Source organism: Lethenteron reissneri, chromosome 3, assembly GCF_015708825.2.
Source record: "Lethenteron reissneri isolate LAM-NWPU_2019-01 chromosome 3, ASM1570882v1, whole genome shotgun sequence".
In the NCBI taxonomy this organism is placed as follows: domain Eukaryota; kingdom Metazoa; phylum Chordata; class Hyperoartia; order Petromyzontiformes; family Petromyzontidae; genus Lethenteron; species Lethenteron reissneri.
In genome coordinates, this window is record NC_083781.1 from 7,966,001 (window position 1) to 7,984,151 (window position 18,151).

Genomic DNA, 18,151 nt, shown 5'->3' on the forward strand with positions numbered 1-18,151 from the left:
CCGACTGGCAATGTTCACGTGTGCTGCAGTCCTCGGTGTATCCGGTATGGGGCTCGTAGTGATGATGCGGTGTCCACAGCCGCTCTACGAGTTGGCAGACTGAGACGATTTGTGGACTGCGTCTCGCAGCATGCGTCGGGGTTACTAGAGTAGCCGATTTACAGTACCTGGAGAGACAAAGGTGGCCAGGTGTGCTACTGTCCACACCACCACCTCGTAGGCACTGCCCACTTAACAGCATTTGCCTCAATGGCCTGGAGGTAGGTAGGCGAGTGAAACGAGGTAAATTGGCGACGGTGAGGCACAGCAACCTACATATCGTACACGCTGGACCTTTGTGCGACACTTGCGTCCAGGCCTGCGGACGCCGCCGTGCGTTGCTGGAAGTCGAGGGGCCCCTGGAAGTGCAAATCCGGCGCCGTCTTGCCACGCTGCAGCGCCGCTACCGCCACCGGCAGCGCCAGCTCGCGCGCCTCGTCCCTGCACCCAGCCAGCCCACCAGCGAGTAGGTGTTGTCATGGTTACAGGGCGGCGGTGGTGGTGGAGGTCGCCCGACCCACTTTGTGGGGGAAGTAAAATTTGTTGCTGATACTCGTTGGTAGTGCTGCAAAAGCACAAATAATACTCGTTCATCAATAACACCTGGGCTTGAAAAAAAATAAAAGAATATAAATACAAACGGTGGTGTTTCAGGCCATGGCTCTACTTCATAGCACATGGGGCAAGTTGGCAGTGGTTGTCCTACGGAGAGCCTTGCCCCCGCCATCTGAACGTGGAATTTCCACCACTGGCTTGGCTGTGAATGGGAGATGAGCACCGTCTAGACTCTCTCGTTGAAGTAGGAGATCGCGTTGACGTTCTAGACTTGTCTGCAGTGGTGCCAAAATCCGGCATGTCGCTTCAGGTGCCACCTGCGGGAACCGGCCACTCCCCTTTCCCCGCTGGTGCCAAACCCGCCGAGGGACGTGGCCAGGGCTGTCGCCAGGGGGGGTGCAGAGAAGCCTCTCCACCGCCTGGTGGTGGAGGGGAGGAGGCTGGAGGCGGTGGTGGCTTTGGGAAGGAAGGTGGTGAAGGTGGAGCGCAGCCGAGGGGACAGAGGGGTGGACGTGGCAGACGAGCTGGACGAGGAGAGGGAGGATGACGAGGACTACGAGGATGAGGAGGAGGAGGAGCGGGGCGAGGACGGCCTAGGCCCGGTGAAACGCGGCCGAGGGCGGCCCAGGAAGAGGAAGCGGTCGTCGCCATCGCCCCCTCCTCCGATTGGTCAACCGCTCATCGGGTGAGTGACGTGCACACGGCATCACGCGAGTGTTACGTGTGTGGGGCGGGTAGCGGTTTGTCAAGAGTAGATTCTTCGAATTCTCGCGATTGTTTTGTATCGGCGGAAGCCATGTTTGGGGATGGACTAACGCTGCATTTCAATGAAGTGGTCCGCAGCGTACAGGACTTGCAATCTAGGTGGCCGGTACATCTCCAGGTGCGGCAGTTCAACCAATAGGGGGGGTTGGGGGGGGGGGGAAGAGTTTCACAAAGGCACTACCCCACACACACACACCTGTTTACCCAGTGGTGTAAATGGTCTTGAGTATAAATTCTGTGGAGCTGCGGGGAGTGGAAGCCCTACCGCCACCAGTGGTGCAAGCGAACAACTTGCAGCACTGCACCTATTTCCCCCCCCCCCCCCCTCCAGCCGGGGTGAGGAGCGCATGCGAGCGCTCTTGGCCAAGAAGAAGAAAAAGAAGAAAAGGCGGAGTGGCGACTGTGCACCCCCCAGCAGGAGGAGCCAAGTTCGCCTCCTGCCCAGGGTTGCCCTGCGACCCACGTCCCCAAATCACACGGTCAGACACCCCCCCCCCCCCACCCATCGTGTCTGCCGTGTCACTGCCACACGTCACATTTGTGAACGCGACTTGCGTGACGATGTTTTCTGGTTTGTCGCGCTCTTCCTCAGGCCGCGCCCTGCACACGTGCACCCCTTGTCCCCGCGCGGCACCGTCACTCCAACCGCTCGCCGGCGCCGTCTGGCCGCTCCCGCGCCACTCCACCGGCACTCCCGGCGGCGGCGCCGCCACTCGGCGTCTCGCTCTCCTGCAAGCGCCCCACGCTCGGCAAGCCGCCGCGTCCTGCCGCGGGCCACGAGCGCGCTGGCGCCAAGCTCTCGCGGTCCGGCGTGCGACACCGCGGGGCTCCGAGCCCGGAGGTGGCGCGCGTGGGCAACCAGGATGGCGCACGGGCAGCAGCGTCACGCGCTATTGCTTTGCACCGGTCTGACAGCAGCAGCTTCTCCTGCTGTGAGTCTTTCTCGCGTTCCCTCGTTCTCTCTCTCTCTCGCGCTCCCTCGTTCTCTCTCGCTCTCTCTCTCTCGCGCTCTTTGGCACATGCAGACAGAGCGGTGGTCTCTGTGTGGCGCAGGCCTCTCCGACTCGGACCCGGACATCGACGAGCGCCGCTCCGCACCTGCCTGGCCTCCGCACCCCGGGGCCGCCGGGGGGGCCGCCTTCAAGACGCCCACACCGCGGCAGAGGCCCTCTCAGAGGCCCTCTCAGCGGCGGCCCCAGGGGATGACACCGGCGGTGCCGCCCGGTAGCTCCGGGGCCCCTCGGGCCCTTGGGCCACGGGGTCCTGCACGCGAACACGGCCTCTCGTCGGGGCCGCAGTGTTCGGACAGCGAGGGGCCCGTGGACTACTGCCGCTCGGCAGCAGCAGGTTCCCAAAACCTCCACGAGACTCTCTGAGAATGGGGCGGGGGGGGGGGAGCGAGGTCTGTGTGTCTAGTAGTGTTTGGTGTGCGTGTGGATGTTGGGTACTGTGCGTGTGGGGGGAGTGTTTCTGGGAGGTATAGAGTTGTGTCGGGTGTGAGCATTCAAACTGTCCAGGGGAACTTCGTTTTTGGTGTGAGCGTGTCGGTGTGCCAGGAATGTGTAAAATGTATGGCTGGTGTCAGGGAGTGAGGTAGACGGGAGGTGTGGAATGTACTTGCGTGTTGGTTGTCTGGATCAGAGAATGTGAGCCGATGTCAGACGTATAAGTGTGGTGTCGTGTGCTTTTTGTGGTGTTTGATATTGTGTGTGACTGGGAAATGCACGTGGTTGTGTGCTGGTTTGAGTTTTTTAGTATGACCATTCTGTGTATGTGGGGCAATGTCACTGTATGTGTGTGTGCATGCGTGATGGGCCTCTCCTGAGAGGGTAGGAGACTCCTGTGTGTGGTACGGTGTGGAGCAGGATGATGCAGCGTGCCACAACCGGCCTTTGATAATCAAAGCTTCTCACCACCTTGCTTCCCCCCCCCCCTTCGCAATGGACTTGGCAACATTTTAACATCGCAAAGCCACATTGGGTATTTAACCTTCGCCTCGCGGGCCATCTTGACTTGAAGACTGAGCTTAAGATGCCGTCTTTTGGTAAATCTCCGGTGGAAGTCGGCAGATTGTGTGGTTTTAGTTTTTAGGAGAGCTCAAGGGAAATTGGCGATGGGCTCAAATCCAGCTCTGGGTGTCAATGTTTGGGAGCCCCTGTTTTTCTCGATAAAATTTCTCCTTGGCCAATCAGGTAATTTTTTTTTTACCTTTTTTAACCTACCCACAATGCCATGTGCCTCGTCCCACAACCCCCTCCCCTGTTCTGTGTCCAGAATTGCTGCCGATTTCCCCCCCCCCCCCCCCCCCCCGCGTTTGTTTTTTGAAAAATAAAAATCGATCGCCTTGATCGTCGTCATTTGTAAGCGATATGGGGTGGGGGGGTGCACGGATGCCGAGTAATTTCTTCCGCTGTCACGGACCGCTCTCCAATGAACGCAACATCCTTCTGCTTCCTCGCATGGCAATAAAGCTCCTTTCCCTGAAACGTGGCTGCACAGCACCGACCTTGCCCTGACCTTGCGGTCGGGTCACCGTCGCAGGCATGGCGCGCTCTGTCCTGTGATACCGCGTCCCCCCCCCCCCCCCTTGCTTGTGTCGACTGACTGCTGATTGGCGTGCGGTCTCCCACTTCCCCCGGGCGTGATCGGATGACTCGTCGGGATTCGGCGTTTGTTTAAAATGTGAGGATGGCTTTTTGTCTTCGTCTCATTTTTGTGTTGCTTCTCGATTTTTGGTCCACGTCGCCCACCCGCACTGTCTGCTCGAACGCGCAAGCGTGCGAGTTTGCACTGCAGTAGCAGCAGCGAACGAGTTGGCAGTGCGAGTGTGAGAATCGCTTTTTCTAATCGGCGAATCTGTTTTCTGCCTGGAAACGATTCGACATGCAGCAAGTCGCCCCCGTGGCGATTCAATTCAGGAATTGATTATGCATTTATCTCTTAACTCGATGGGACCCGTTTAAATATCACAAGCTCTGTAATCGCCTCCCTGCACACACTATAACGGGGGTGGGACCCCAATGCCCTCCATCCACTCGACAGGCCGAACCATGAGCAGATGAGTTGATCTGGGTTGATGTTTAGACACCCGATTATCGTGTGGCCTGTAGGGTGTGGTGCGTTTGTGTGGGGAGCTGTGGATGCGTGGTGCAGTGCATGCTTGCATGCCCTCTGCACGTTCATGCGCGCACAAACATGCACACTTAAATTTACGTGCGCACCTAAAACGCATGCACCATCTGAAGATGTGTGACATGCACGCATCCACACACACGCTTGCATGCACTCTCGCTTCCACTAACCGGTCCGTACGTGGCTCATCCAAATCTTCTACACTCCACAAAGCGGCATCGGTGCTGCCGATGTCACCAGAGAATGCGAGCCAATATGCCAACGCTCTCGACAACACGCATCTTCCTCCAGGAAGATTCCACCGGTCGCCGTGCCGGGTTGGATTCGCGCCGCAGACGATGGCCGCAGCCTGCGGTGATGAACGCCGAGTGGTGCCGCCGATTTTTTAATTCTGGCAAAACGATTGATTTGCAGCCAAAGAACATTATCTGCCAACACGATTAATTCTGCCAACTTATTAAATACTTGACCAAACAATTGATTTGGACGTGTCATCAAGCGATTAGTTCCGCCAATCGGAGCAATTGTGGTAGATGACCCCCCCCCCCCCCCCCCGCCCGCCCGCACCGGAGGTTTGGTGTGGCGGCAGGGAGTGGAGTTTGGGGAGCCATGGCTCTAACCGCTTCGCTAACACTGCCCTCTCCCCAGCCCTGCCCCCTCCTTCCCCAGCTGTGCCCTATGACCTACTGACCTCTGACCCCTGCGACGCTTGGCTGGTGCGTGGCTGTGAGGTCGGCGTGAACTGCACAGTGTAGGTTTAACCCCTCGCCTCGTTTTGCTGATCGATTGGTTTTGAACGGCATCTCTTCGTTAATTAACGGTGGCGCTAAAATGATGTGGGGTGGGAGGGGGGGCGTGTAGCTGTGGACGAACCCGACCGCCCAAGTTCAATTCCCAGACATAATTAACGTCGGTGGCGAGCAATATGTGAACTGGTCCTGGGCTCCCCCTCCCCCACCCCTCGACCATTGAAGAGAACACTGATAATAATGATACAATGTGTACGTGTTTTGCGTTGTTGTAGAATTGTTGGGTGAAGTGCTCCGTGATTTTAACGCAACGTGGAGCACGTAAAATGTGACCCTTGGCACAAATGTTTTTGGGGATGAATCGGCAGTGGCTCTGCGGATGATGCTGATACTCGACGTGCAGCGATCCCTGCGCTCGGAACTCGAGGCGTCTGTCCGTGTGTAGAAAATCAATGAGCTGCCTGTAATCTGCTTGAGTGGCCCCTGCACCCACCACAACGTCAATCTATTCTGGAGTCAAGCGATGAAACCTGAGGGGAGTGGGCCATGACATGACGAATCCTTATCCATGGCGGCCGGCGAGACGTTAGCTGCCCATGTCTGGGCTTAAAGTCGTACCTGTGTGTCCATGTGTGCTAGTCTGTATGCCTGTCTGTCATAGACACACGTGTGCCTGTACCTAATGTACACTTGTGTCTCCACGGGCCTGTGCACCCATTGGTGCCCTGTGCACCGCTGTATGCCCGATGTGTGCACGCGTCCGTTTGTCGACGTGTACGTGTGTGCATTTCTGATCTCCTCCCCAGGCTGGACCTTCGAGGATGAGGACCACGTGAATGACGGCGATGACGACGACGATGACGACGATGAGAATGTTGGGGGCGGCGGCGGCAGCAGCAGCAGATTGGTGCCAGGCAGGCGGGGGGCGCCGTTCCGACTGGCAGCACCGCCAGGGTTGACTCTGCTCTCTCCGTTCTCCGGGGGCGCCGGCTCCCGCCCCCGCCCCCCGAGATCTGCCCCCCGAGGGCCGGGCCCACACGTTCTGGCAGCCCGGCACGCAGCGCCCGCCAAACTCAAGAGGAGGACCATGGTGCTGCTTGGTAAGTGCACCCCCTGCACAGACGGGACACTGCGGGCGCCACCGCCACACGAGTTGGTCTCCCGCTGCCCACCCCAAGACTCGGCACTGCCTCCCCACCCCTTACCTCTGTTCGATTCCTCCAGCTTTCCCCGCTCTCCATTCTCTGAATAAGAGATTCCTCCAGTCTAAATAAAGATTCTGATCTTCTGCAGGCTTCGATCTCGCCACAGACTTCCGGATGAAGCGATCGTCTCCTGCTGCGACAAACAGGGCCTACGTGGGGGTGGGTGGCCCTCCGCGCGGCCGGGGAGGGGGCGCCGTCACGGGGACCGCCGCTGTGCCGGGCGGCCTCGGCACGGCGCGACCCGCCGGGGGAGTGCCGAGCCGCGCTGTGCCCTGGAAGGCCGCTCCGGCCCGAGCCAAGCTCCCGGGCCGCCCCCATCTCAACGGCGCCGGCAGGATCTGCGCCCGGGGGACCGCGGCCGTGAAGAACGTGGGTCGCGATGGCGACAAGGATCGGGAGGAGGACGAGGACGACGACGACGGGTCCGTATTTGTGAGCCCGCCGAGAAGTTCTGCCGGGAGGCCCGGACGTCCCCCGCTGGGTCGCTCGCAGTCGCTGCCGCTGGGCACGGGACCCGGGACTGGTGGCGCCGGTGTGAGGAAGGGGCGGCCGTGCAAAAGTGGCGGTGGCGGCGGTCACAGCGGGAGCTGCAGTCAGCCGGAGAGGGACGGCAACAAGGTAGGGGGAGCGCGACGGCGGCGCTGCTGTGGTCTGTGAACGCTGCACCGGGGTGCCCAGCCATGGAACACAACGATCGTATAGCACGGGGTGGGGGGGGGGGTGGAGGGCCATAGAGCGTCTGCATGTGGCCGGGTCTCTAAGTGCCATACATAAACGGTCGTCGCGTTTTGTTCGTGGACCAGAAGAGGGCAGTCATCCAGGAGAAGAGAGGCTGCCACTCCCGTGTCTTCTCGCTTGCGCTGCCTGTGCAGAGCGGCGGCGTTGACGCTCGCTCCGTTTTAAATTGGTGGCTGCGCCCCGAGCTCTTGCCACGAGCGTTTGCGCCGTCCGGCAGCCGTGCTTGAGTTTGCATGTTGTCGCTCGCGTCACCGTTAATTTGCGACCGTTCTTTCCGTCCGATTCCTTGTCGCAGAAAAATAAGGCGAAAGTGGCGGACGCCTACGGGGTGTTGGTGAAGGGCCCGATTGCCGTGGCGTCGGTGGGCAGTCCAGGCCGCAGTCGAAGTCGGAGCCTACAGGGCCCGATAGGACGAGTAAGCAACGCATAACAACACCACCTATCACCCCCACCCCCAGTACAGCCTTGAACAGACTGTTGGGGCAAATGTCGTCATCGAGCACCCGTTAAAGCCGGCATATAAAGGGGTCTGTGGTCAATATCATTCCTGGCCACCTTTGTGTCCTCAGTGCTGCTGTTTACACACTGCACCAGATACTCATTTAAAGCGGAGTTGACTTTGGAGATGCCCAGAACTGGTGCACTTATTTGCTACCGATGTTGGTGGCTGTGGGCAAGAATCGAACGCTGGTCGCCGGGTTCGTAGCACGGCACGCTAACGGGCACATGCACGCAGGGGTTCACGTAAGCTTTCGAATGACGCGTCATATTGCAGCGTATGCTGTAGGTCGTGCCGCCCTACAGCGCTTGCCCCAACAGCGTGTTCGGGCTATGCGGGGGATCTTGATCTTGTGTCTCGCTGGCTCCCCTAGGCTCGCCCGCGGCCTGTGAGCCGCCTGCTCAGCAGCTTCCAGGCGGACGTGGATTTCTCCCAGAACAGCTCGTTCTCCGAGGGGGAGGGGGGCAGGGTCCCTGAGCCCAGCGCCACACCAGGTAACATTATGGGGAGGGATGGGGGGGGGGTTCCACTCGTCTGCCCGCCCGCCCGCCTGTGGACCCGGCCTTTGTTTCACAAGGCTGGGGTGGGGGACGGGCACAGTCTGTAAGCAGGATTTGGGTGGAGCCGCACGTATCTCTGTGACGTTAGTTCAGAAAGACTGGTTTTGCGTAGAGGAGCTGTAGCAGAGAGGGGCAAGACCGCTGAGCTGTAGCCGAGGGATGTCGAATGTTCGTTTGGCATCGCTGTGATCGCAATGAGCCTCAGGCACCTGCCCTGGCTCGGAGTAGCCACACAGATGATGCTGCTGCTGCTGCTTGCAGCCACTTTCCACTTACGACCTCCGTCCACCCAGCAGACATCTCCAGTCATCTCCAGTCGCTTGGCGAACTCGCGCGCGTGTGGTTGGGAGCACTCACTGTAACCCTCATTTGTGCCCTCTGACCTTGGTCCACCCTCTGACCCCCCTCGCCCCACGCTTGCCCCGTGTCAGCGCCAGCGCCGCGCTCGTGCGTGCTGGACAAGGACGAGCTGTCGGAGGGCCTGCGCGTCCTCATCCCCAAGCCCGACAAGCTGCTCTACGCGGGGCACGTGCAGATCCTGCACCCGCCCGACGTGTACGCGCCCGCACCGCCCGCACCCATGCAGCCGTGGTGCCACCACAAACATTGCCACCGCCACCAAACGCTTGGCGCAACCGGCGCAAGGGCATCACAAAAGCAACCGCCAGAAACTCCTGCTGATAATACCACCATCGCCGACACCGCCAGCAGCACCACAAGTGCCACCGCAACTTAGCACCCGCTGTGCGCGCGTGTTGCCGCAGGTACGGTGTGGTGATCGAGGGGGAGCGTGGGAACCGCCCGAGGATCTACTCACTCGAGCAGCTCCTACAGGAGGCGGTGAGTAGTACCGCAACACCGCTATGCTCACCGTGATATACAGCTACAGTGATGCTGGGACACGCGCCACATGATGTGGTGGGGCGGCGATGATTGCTTCCCCGTTTCCTTCTCTCCCTACGTCTCCTGTTCCTGCGTCCACTCTGTCCCCGTGTCTCGTGTTTAGATCGTGGACGTGAAGCCGCCCTCCTCGCGCTGTCTCCCACCCGACACGCGCGTCTGTGCCTACTGGAGCCAGCAGCACCGGTGCCTCTACCCGGGCACCGTCACCAGGGGTGAGCAAGGGTGGGACGAGCGTGACGACGTGTGTGAGATCCAGAGTGGATGTGGGAAGTGACCGAGTTTTGTCTGCGACGGGGCCACCGCTGGGTTCGAGTCCAACCGGCGGCCGCCTGTGGTTACCTGGGTTCTCCAGCGGAGCTAGTCGACGGGCCTGGCAGCCAAAGCTTGCTACAAACCAAACCATAGCATTCAATTTTGTTTTGAACTTTAGTTTAATTACGGACGTCGATTTGGCAGTCGTGCGACCAAACCGAGCCGTCCGTAGTGAGGCGGTTGGGACAATGCTGCCTCTCCTGTGCCTACCAGAGGTCAGAAATGTGACGGATCTCACGGATCTGCAAGATTTTTGGGTGGATTCTTAGTATCGTGAGGACGCGACACCGATCGCCCAATTGGGATCACATCATGGGGAGAAAAGACAAATGAGTGACTGCAGCAGAACCCCCTGTCCGACACGTTCGGCTGTGGAATACGATTCGCAAGAGCAGGAGGACTCGGTGCCAGCCTCGCCGATTTCGTTCGCAAGCGTGTTTTGTTTAATTGCCGTGCCGTCGTTTTGGCGCTTGGCAGATGGCTCGAGCAGCGACGAGGAGGACGATGAGGAGGAGGAGGAACGCGCCTTCGTGACGGTCGAGTTTGACGATGGCGACACGGGGAAGATTCCGATCTCGCACATCCGCCTCCTTCCGCCCGACTACACCATCCAGTGTGAGTACCACTGACACGCTTCCGGGAAACTCAACCAGGACACATGGTGAGCTGGAAAGCCATGCCCCGTCTTCGCAGCCTACTTTCATACAGCCACACGCCCACTCTGCCACGAGCACCACCCTCTGCTTGATTAGCTCCGCCCTCTTACCATGTTTATGAGGTCTGGCACAAGCCAAGAGCATTGCAAAATGGTGACAAACTCCGCTTTGATAAAAGCTTCGGAGAGACACTAAAACGTAGGGACCTGGCCAATTCGGGATGTATGGTAGCTGGAATTTCTCGCCGGTTTTGGTTCAGATTTTTGTCCCTGGTTTTGACTGTAATGATACGAGCGCCAGCGCATGTATCCCACCTGCCCCCCCCCCATCCCCACCTCCCCCTCCGAATCCCCGCGCAGGTGCCGAGGCCTCGCCAGCACTACTCGTCCCAACCGCCGTCGTACGCCGCCCACGCAAGCCGTCTGGTGACACAAGGGAAGGGGGCGGTCCGGCAATCTGCCAGCCGGCCAATCAGCACGGCCCCCAGCGCAGGGGCAAAGGTCGCGCCAGTGTGGAGCCTTCCTCCCCGCCCGCCACAGCCCCCACCCCAACCCCTGCCCCCATTCTGGTCCCCACAGTGGGGCCCCCCGGGGAGCCGCCACCCAGCAAGGTGAAAGGTCGTGGACGGCCTCCTGGCAAGGTGCCAACCGGTGAGTATTTCATATTTATATTTGAGGCTGAAATAGATTCCATGTGATTTCATCGGCAGGGCGGTGGATTCCGCAGGATTTAGTAAAGCTTCTGATCATGCTCTCTTAGAAGAAGCACAGCGGCTCCCTCCAGGATGGAAAAACTAAAATCCCATAAATGCGACCGAGCGCCAGCTTGAGTTGACTCCAGTTGGCTTTCCATAGAAACAAAATGTTAGCCAACTTGCAGTAGCCCACGAAGGTATATCGTCTCTCAGTTTGCTCAAACTAATGTCTGTCTTATTATTGCAGTGATCCTAACACGTCCACCCATGTGAGTAACAAACCTGACCAAAAGGCAAGATAACGAACGTGGGCTATGTCTGCAAACGAGGCGTCACTCATCACAGAAACGATGCCCGTGCCGATTCTCATCCCCAGAGGGCGGAGTGGCTGGGAGTGGCGACGCGAGGCCCACCGACTCGCCGCCTGACGACGCGCCGACTGGCTCGGAGCCTCGGGAGAAGAGGCCGCCCCCTGCAGGGGCCCATGGGGCCCGCGGTGCTGTCCCCCGGCCCCGCGCGGACCCCGACCGTCGGCGGGGCCCACCGCTCCGACCCGCCGGCCCTCCCGGCCGGGCCCCCCTCTCGCCCACGTCCTTGTTCGGGGCTTCGCTCTCCGTGGACACCTTCGAGAGTCTCACCGCCGGCGCCTTCTCGGTGTACCTTGGCGGCGGCGGCGGAATTCGCGGCGGCCGCGGCGGGAGCGGTCGTGCCGAAGGCGGCGGTGCCGGCTCCGCCGTAGGGCGTCCCGGTGCTTGCCGACGTGCCCGGCGGGGCACAGACGAGGAGCCGCTGGTGAAGTTGGACCACGAGGGCGTCACGTCGCCCAAGAGCAAGAAGACCAAGGCCATGATGATGATGATGACGACGACGGCAGTGGCGGTCGGCAGCGACAGAGGTGCGCAGCGGTTTGCCAGCGGCGTGCGGCTAGCAGCGCCGTCCACCTCGTCTGGCGCTAGCGGAGGACGCCCGCGCCTTGGCCCAATCAGGAAAGCCTCGCCTGCGCAAAAGCCACAGCCGATGGTCACTGTTCCCACCGCCACTGCCGGCAGGGATAATGTTGTTGCCACCTCCGTTCCCGCTGCTGCCGCCGCTACCACCGGCACCACCGCCAGGGCTCCGAGGCCTGGTGATGCCGGCAGTGGTGCTGGCGGCGCTGGCGGCAGTGGCGCTGGTGGCGGCGCTGGCGGTAGTGGCGCTGTTGGCGGCAGTGGTGTTTGCCCAAAGAGTGGTCGGAAGGCGGAGGACTGGAAGGAAATCTCGAGGACGGAGGAAAGCGAGCTGAGCAGCAGCTCCGAGTCTGATTCGGGCGCAAGCCAGGCTGGCGCGACGTCCGCTCGGAAACACAAGCCCGGAGCCAAGCGCTGCTCGCACTCCTCCTCCTCCAGCTCCTCCTCGTCGTCAACATCGTCGTCAACGTCGTCGTCGTCGTCATCGACCTCGTCCGCCGGCGACTCGTCTCGCTCCACTGCCACCTCGTCGTCATCCGAGGAGGACTCTTCCTACAGCTCCGGCGAGGAGGTGGAGGAAGCGGAGGAGGTTGAGGAAATGGAGGAGGTGAAAGAAGGTGGCAATGTCCAGCCCAGCCCTCCCACTCTTCCCCAGGTGGCACAGGCAGCCGAGGTCCAAGCTTCGGCACCAGTACGGGCCCAAACACTGGCCAAGGTTTCGGCTGGTGGTGGTGGCAAAGGCGTAGGCGGTGGTGGGGGTAATGGTGGTGGTGGTGGTGGTGGCGGGGGCTACAGTGGTGGCAATGGTGGGGGTGCCGATGGTGGTGGCAGTGGAGCTGGTGGTGGTAGTGGTGGCTCCATTGGTGGCGACGGTGGCGGTGGCACCGGCAGCAGTGGCTCTGGCAGTGGTGGCGGTGGCACCGGCAGCAGTGGCTCTGGCAGTGGTGCTGGTGGCGCCGGCGGTCCTGGTGGCAGTGGCAGTGGTGGGTCTGGAGGGGGCGGTGGTGGTGGTGGTGGTGGCAGTAGTGGCACTGGTGATGGTGGTGGTGGTGGTGGCGGCTCCGGTGATCGGGGGGGCGGCCGGGCCCGGGGCCGTCGGCGCGAGGGAGTGCACCTCCCTACCACCAAGGAGCTGGTGAAGCGCCAGCGGCTGCCATCCGTGGAGAACCGGCCCAAGATCTCGGCCTTCCTGCCCGCACGCCAACTGTGGAAGTGGTCCGGGAAGCCGACCCAGGTGAGCGCCGGTGTTGGCGGTCTCGCGGCGCCGCCGTCCACGCCGCGTGCTTCGTTGCGTATCGTCGTGCCACGTCACTCACGTGTGCGTCTGTATGTATGTTGAACTTGTTTCGCACCGTACGTAGCCAACCGTGCTAATTGGAGGTGTATCTCCGTGCTTCCCCCAGCGGCGTGGGCTCAAGGGCAAGGCACGCAAGCTGTTCTACAAGGCGGTGGTGCGCGGCAAGGAGACGATCCGCGTGGGCGACAGCGCGGTCTTCCTGTCGGCCGGGAGGCCCAACCTGCCCTACATAGGCCGCATCCAGAGCCTGTGGGAGTCGTGGGGCAGCCACATGGTGGTGCGCGTCAAGTGGTTCTACCACCCCGAGGAGACCAAGTTGGGCACACGACACCGCGACGGCAAGGTAGGGGGCGCGCGCCACAACTACGGGGGGCACTGCACTCCTGCAGTCACCAAGGCACGTGTACCCGCGTGCGTGCGTGCTTGTGTCGCATGGGCTATATGGAGGGGGGGGGTCTTTGTCGTTGTGTGTGGTGTGGAGCAGCAAGCCTTGTACCAGTCGTCGCACCTGGACGAGAACGACGTTCAGACCATCTCGCACCGCTGCCTCGTGGTGGCGCACGAGCAGTACGCCCAGATGGTGCTCACCAAGCGCTACCAGAACAGCGAGGACCTCTACTACCTGGCCGGCTCCTACGACCCCACCACCGGCATGGTGCTCAACCCCGACGGCGTGCCCGTCATCTGCTGACAGGCCCGGCGATGGCGGCGGAGGCCACGAGTGGCGGCGGTGGCTACGATTGGCGGCGGTGGCTGCGGCGGCGATGGCAACGACGCCACCGGTGGCGGCGCAGTGGATTTGTAGTCGGGCACGCCCAGCGGCCCCTTCCCCGCGATGCCCGCTCTCGCTGTCCCTTCGTGGCTCGTGCCACCACTGCTCCGCTGCCACTTGCGGCATCGACCGGCGCGGTCCGGAAACGGCAAATGCAGCGTGGGACTGCGTCTGCGTCTGCGACTGCGAGACGTGGTGCCGGTGGTGCCGTACGTGCGTGTGGAAGCCCGGCAGGGCGATACGGAGTGTGCGTGGGGGGGCGATGCCCATCCACCCACGGGTGACGATAGCTACGTCGTTGCCAACAGGGCCCTTGCACGGGGCCCCCAGTGAGCCATCCCCCTTCCCCCCCCACTGGTCACGTCTCTGCGAGGTTGGAGCCGCGTGCGGGTGTGAAACGACGCTTGCTCGTTGCGCCGCGTTCGTCTCGCCTGGGGGCCTTTGGTGGTGGAAGGGGGGGGCAGCAGGAAGGGTCCAGAGACCCCCCCCCCCCCTTTCCACAGGCTCGGGGTCCCCACACCCCCTCTCTAGCCGAAATGATTGTGAGAGCGGCAGTGGTGGGGGAAGAGGGTCGTGGTCACCGTTGATGATGGTGATGAGCCGAGCCGGCTGCTGCGTGACTTGAAGAAGTGAGCGAGTGGTGGAATGCGGTTAGCGAAGGGGGGGTACCGCGTGTGCGAGTGGTTGGGTTGCTGGATAAGTAGGTGGGCGGTTGAATTAATTTGATTGGGTGAGTGATTGCGTGGGTGTGCCTGTACGAACGATGAGAGAGAGAGAACGTGGTTGGGTGAGTAGCTGGGTGTGAGTGAGCGAGGTAGACGAGTGAGATGTCTCGGAGGGAGTAAGAGAACCCTTCAATAGCTTTAGTGGACCAGACAAGCGAATGAGATACTTGTACCAGCAAATATGATCGTATTTGATTTAGTTTTAAAATTTCTCGCAGTCAGGGTGGAACACATGAGCAAGCAGGCATGTGTGTGGCCTTGTATATATACACGTATATAGAGCACTTAAACCACACACACACACACACGTGTACTTGCACGCCCTCCTTCAAGGATGCCTCAAACCTTGTCTCACGTCAGCAGAGGTGGCGGCACCTTCATTGACGTGGAAGTTGGAGCAGGAAGGTCCTGTGTGGAGTTTGGGTAACGTTTGCTCAGACTGTACTTTGAATAGAGCCATCAATGCTGGCATTTATCCTCGATGGTTTCTGCAAGATGGTGGTGGCGAAGGACGATGATGGTGATGGAGGTCATGGGGATGGGATGATGATGGAGCACACATTGACGATGTGACTCGCCATCCTAAAGCCCCCCCCACGCATCTCTACAGGGGTTGAAGCTGCTGAACGTGATGACGATGGTAGTCCACAATTAGCAACGTAACCACCTTTTTTTAATTTTACCTTTTTACAATATAAACAATATTATCGTGGTGTTACTGTAATAGGTAGCAGTAAACGGTCTGCGAAGGTATTTACGCAAATAATGTTTAAGTCCGTGTCATAATTCCAGTATAACGATCGCTAAGATAATTTGCGCGAATGTATTCACACTAGCGGATAGGACGCCGCCGCAAGTGTTAAGCTAACGGTACACGTGTACTGTCTGTGTACTGCATTTTTATATATATATATAATCTCATAGATGTATATACGTCCAAGTACTCAAGTTTATTTTGTTTTAACCAGGTGAGAACTCGAAGAGACCGGGGGTAGGAGAGTCTCCATTTGGCGCAAGAGTGAAGCTGGAGGTGGCATTAGTCCACTGCGTGTGGCATCCCACTTGATGAAATTTGCGGTGTCACTTTTTTTCGAATTCGGAAAAAAAAATTGATGGCGTGCGCGCCCGCAGCAGTAATTGTGGCGGCCGCTGGGTCGCCACCGCTGGGTTACCGCTGGAGGCCGCCCCCCGTTCTGTGAGGCCCACGTTCCCAGGGAAGCGGCAGCAGCTGTAATGGTTTAGTTTGCCCCTATCGTTGTTTAGCGCAGGGCAGTCTCGCGACACTTTATCAAGTGGGCCCTTGCCCTAAAACGTTTCGCCAACTACCCCCCCCCCCCCTCCCTTGAGAGCGAGTGTGCCGCTGGTGGCGAATTTTGCGTATCGGAGGAAAAGGCCCCAAGACCCCGGAGAAACCCCTCTGTGTGCGAGGGGATGGTTCCTAAAAAGTCAGGGCAGTCCTGCTGTGTGCACGTGCTGTAGGGGTGTGCACCGCCTACTTGGCTGTCCCCGTTCCCACCCATCCGAGGCTGCCCTCGGGTCAGGTTCACGGCCTTGGATTCCTCCGCGGCCGCGGGTCACGTGGGGTAGCAGAAGAGAACAAATGGGAGCAATGTAAATTGGGAGTGTTTGGGGGAGCATGTGGAAACAGTGCGAACATGGGAGTAGTAATCTCCCACCCCGGGGGAGCGGAGAGGTACCCAGTGATGAGATTGTTTATGTGACGATGACGATGATTACGATGTTGATATTGTTTTTTTTCCTTGTGCCCTGAGACCAAAAGAATGTAAAATGAGGATGTGAGTTGGAGGGGGGGGGGGGGAAGATGGGGAGGGTGAGTTCTGCAAGGTGTTTCTGGTGCGACTCATTCACGAATGAATTAATGCTGCACAATCTGTCATCCTCGCCTCCCTCCCCACTCGCCCGTCTCGGAGCCGTGCGGTACCTGTGCCAGGCTAGGTGTCCTCTCGCTCACCTGCTCGACTGCAGGGTTCCTCCAACTCCCACTCCTTGCGTGCCCCATCACGGTCCGGTTTCCACGTTCACCGAACTAGACTCTTCTCGATTACAAACCCAAGACGATGCAAGCGATATATTGCGCCTGATGATTGCTGAACACTTTCCACGTTGGTGCTCGTTCTAATTGATGTTAAGTAGACAACTCCTAACCGATATCTGCCCTTGCACATTAAAAAAATCCCATCGGCTAAACGGCCTACTGGGAGTGCATAATTTCATCAGCATTGGTTACACAAGCTAACCTGGAACGGCTTTGATATTCGGTGTCTCATCAGCAGAGTCTTATCAGGCAGGCTTGCCGAAACCAATGCTGGTTAACAGGCAAGATGTTCTATCGGCGAGGACCTCCCTCGGACAGGGGGTCCTAGTTGCCCGCAAAACCACGCACTGTGCCGCACGGCTCTCCACAACACCAAGTGATCGCTAGCGGGGTCGTCGTTTAGCAATCGTATCGGGCACGTGACGTCTCGGGTTGAGATCGGTGTGATTGTTCCCCGTGGGGGCCGGTGCGGCGGGCGGCCCGGAGCGACGCTGTGGTGTCCTCACGTGGACGCGCCGCTTGGCTCTGGGGAGCGCGAACGACGCTGCGGCAACCCCACACGATGCCTGCGACTCGAGCACTTAACCCCCCCCTCCTCCTCCTCTCCCCACCCACCACCACCCCCCCCCCGGGGGAGAGTTTGTATTTTTGTAGGCGAACCATGGCGGTGGCGGCATCAATAAACCCGAGAGAGCGACGCGTGTGGAGCCTCGAGTGAGTGTGCGCGCGCGTGCGTCCGGCTGCCCACGACGACCACGGCAACCACCATTCGGCTCCGCTCCATTGAATCGGAAAGGGTTTTATTCGCCATGAAAAGTTCGCACAGACAAGGAATTTACTTCGGCAGGAAGGTGCATACATTCAACATATAGGAATCTTAAATAAGTGGTGTACAAGTCTAACTATACTAAAGGTACAAAGTCTAACTAATACTAAGGAGCTAAAGTATGTAATAATTGAATTAAAAACAATATACAATATCTATAATATGCAATATAAAATTACAAAAATGCAAATAGGGTAACAAAGTGCAAATATGACAGGGTGTCATTGTACAGATATATTGTTAAAGAACACGATCCGACACCACCAGTTTACCCCCCCCCCGCCCCCAATGTCGATCGATTCGTAATTTCCTCCGCATCCGCGACGCTGCTGCTGTTGCTTCCTTCTCGACTGGCTGCGATCTCTCCAATTCGTCCTACGCCCCCCCCCCCCACAATGCAACCTCTTGGCTAGAATATTAAAATTCGGTAGAAATTCTTCCCAGTGCACCACGCCCGCTCATACGAGCCATTTGTCTGCATCTCATCCGTCCGTCCTCGGTCACTGCTTCTCCAGACTCCTCCTCGCGTGCAGTGAAGATGCGGTTGTGTCATCTCGCTCGTCAATTTAATTGGAGCAAAATTAGATTTCGAGGATTCCTTGGCTCTTCCGATGGCCAATGACGAGTGCACGTTTTTAACTCTTGCCATAATCGGCCGAGAGACTTTTTGCCGGTCGATTGCAATCTTTTCTTCAAGCCGGATGGTATCTCAAGCTTTCCA

The 18,151-nt window shown here is 59.3% G+C and overlaps 1 protein-coding gene across 4 annotated transcripts in view; it reads left to right on the forward strand.

Annotated features, from left to right (window-relative positions):
• The window catches only part of LOC133345941 (trinucleotide repeat-containing gene 18 protein-like), a 40,140-nt gene extending 22,850 nt beyond the window's left edge, over positions 1-17,290 (forward strand). For 3 of the 4 annotated variants that reach the window (XM_061557088.1, XM_061557098.1, XM_061557106.1), the window contains exons 12-28: positions 357-505; positions 905-1,279; positions 1,691-1,838; positions 1,952-2,291; positions 2,413-2,706; positions 6,047-6,340; positions 6,534-7,063; positions 7,479-7,598; positions 8,056-8,176; positions 8,674-8,797; positions 9,007-9,082; positions 9,249-9,357; positions 9,935-10,072; positions 10,473-10,763; positions 11,184-12,988; positions 13,158-13,394; positions 13,536-17,290. In XM_061557088.1, the coding sequence (XP_061413072.1) occupies positions 357-505; positions 905-1,279; positions 1,691-1,838; positions 1,952-2,291; positions 2,413-2,706; positions 6,047-6,340; positions 6,534-7,063; positions 7,479-7,598; positions 8,056-8,176; positions 8,674-8,797; positions 9,007-9,082; positions 9,249-9,357; positions 9,935-10,072; positions 10,473-10,763; positions 11,184-12,988; positions 13,158-13,394; positions 13,536-13,742 (5,358 nt within the window). In that variant the 3' untranslated portion in view covers positions 13,743-17,290. The remainder of the gene's footprint in view (positions 1-356; positions 506-904; positions 1,280-1,690; positions 1,839-1,951; positions 2,292-2,412; positions 2,707-6,046; positions 6,341-6,533; positions 7,064-7,478; positions 7,599-8,055; positions 8,177-8,673; positions 8,798-9,006; positions 9,083-9,248; positions 9,358-9,934; positions 10,073-10,472; positions 10,764-11,183; positions 12,989-13,157; positions 13,395-13,535) is intronic. The other variant, XM_061557114.1, reaches the window with a different exon arrangement.
• The last annotated feature ends 861 nt before the right edge of the window (positions 17,291-18,151 follow it).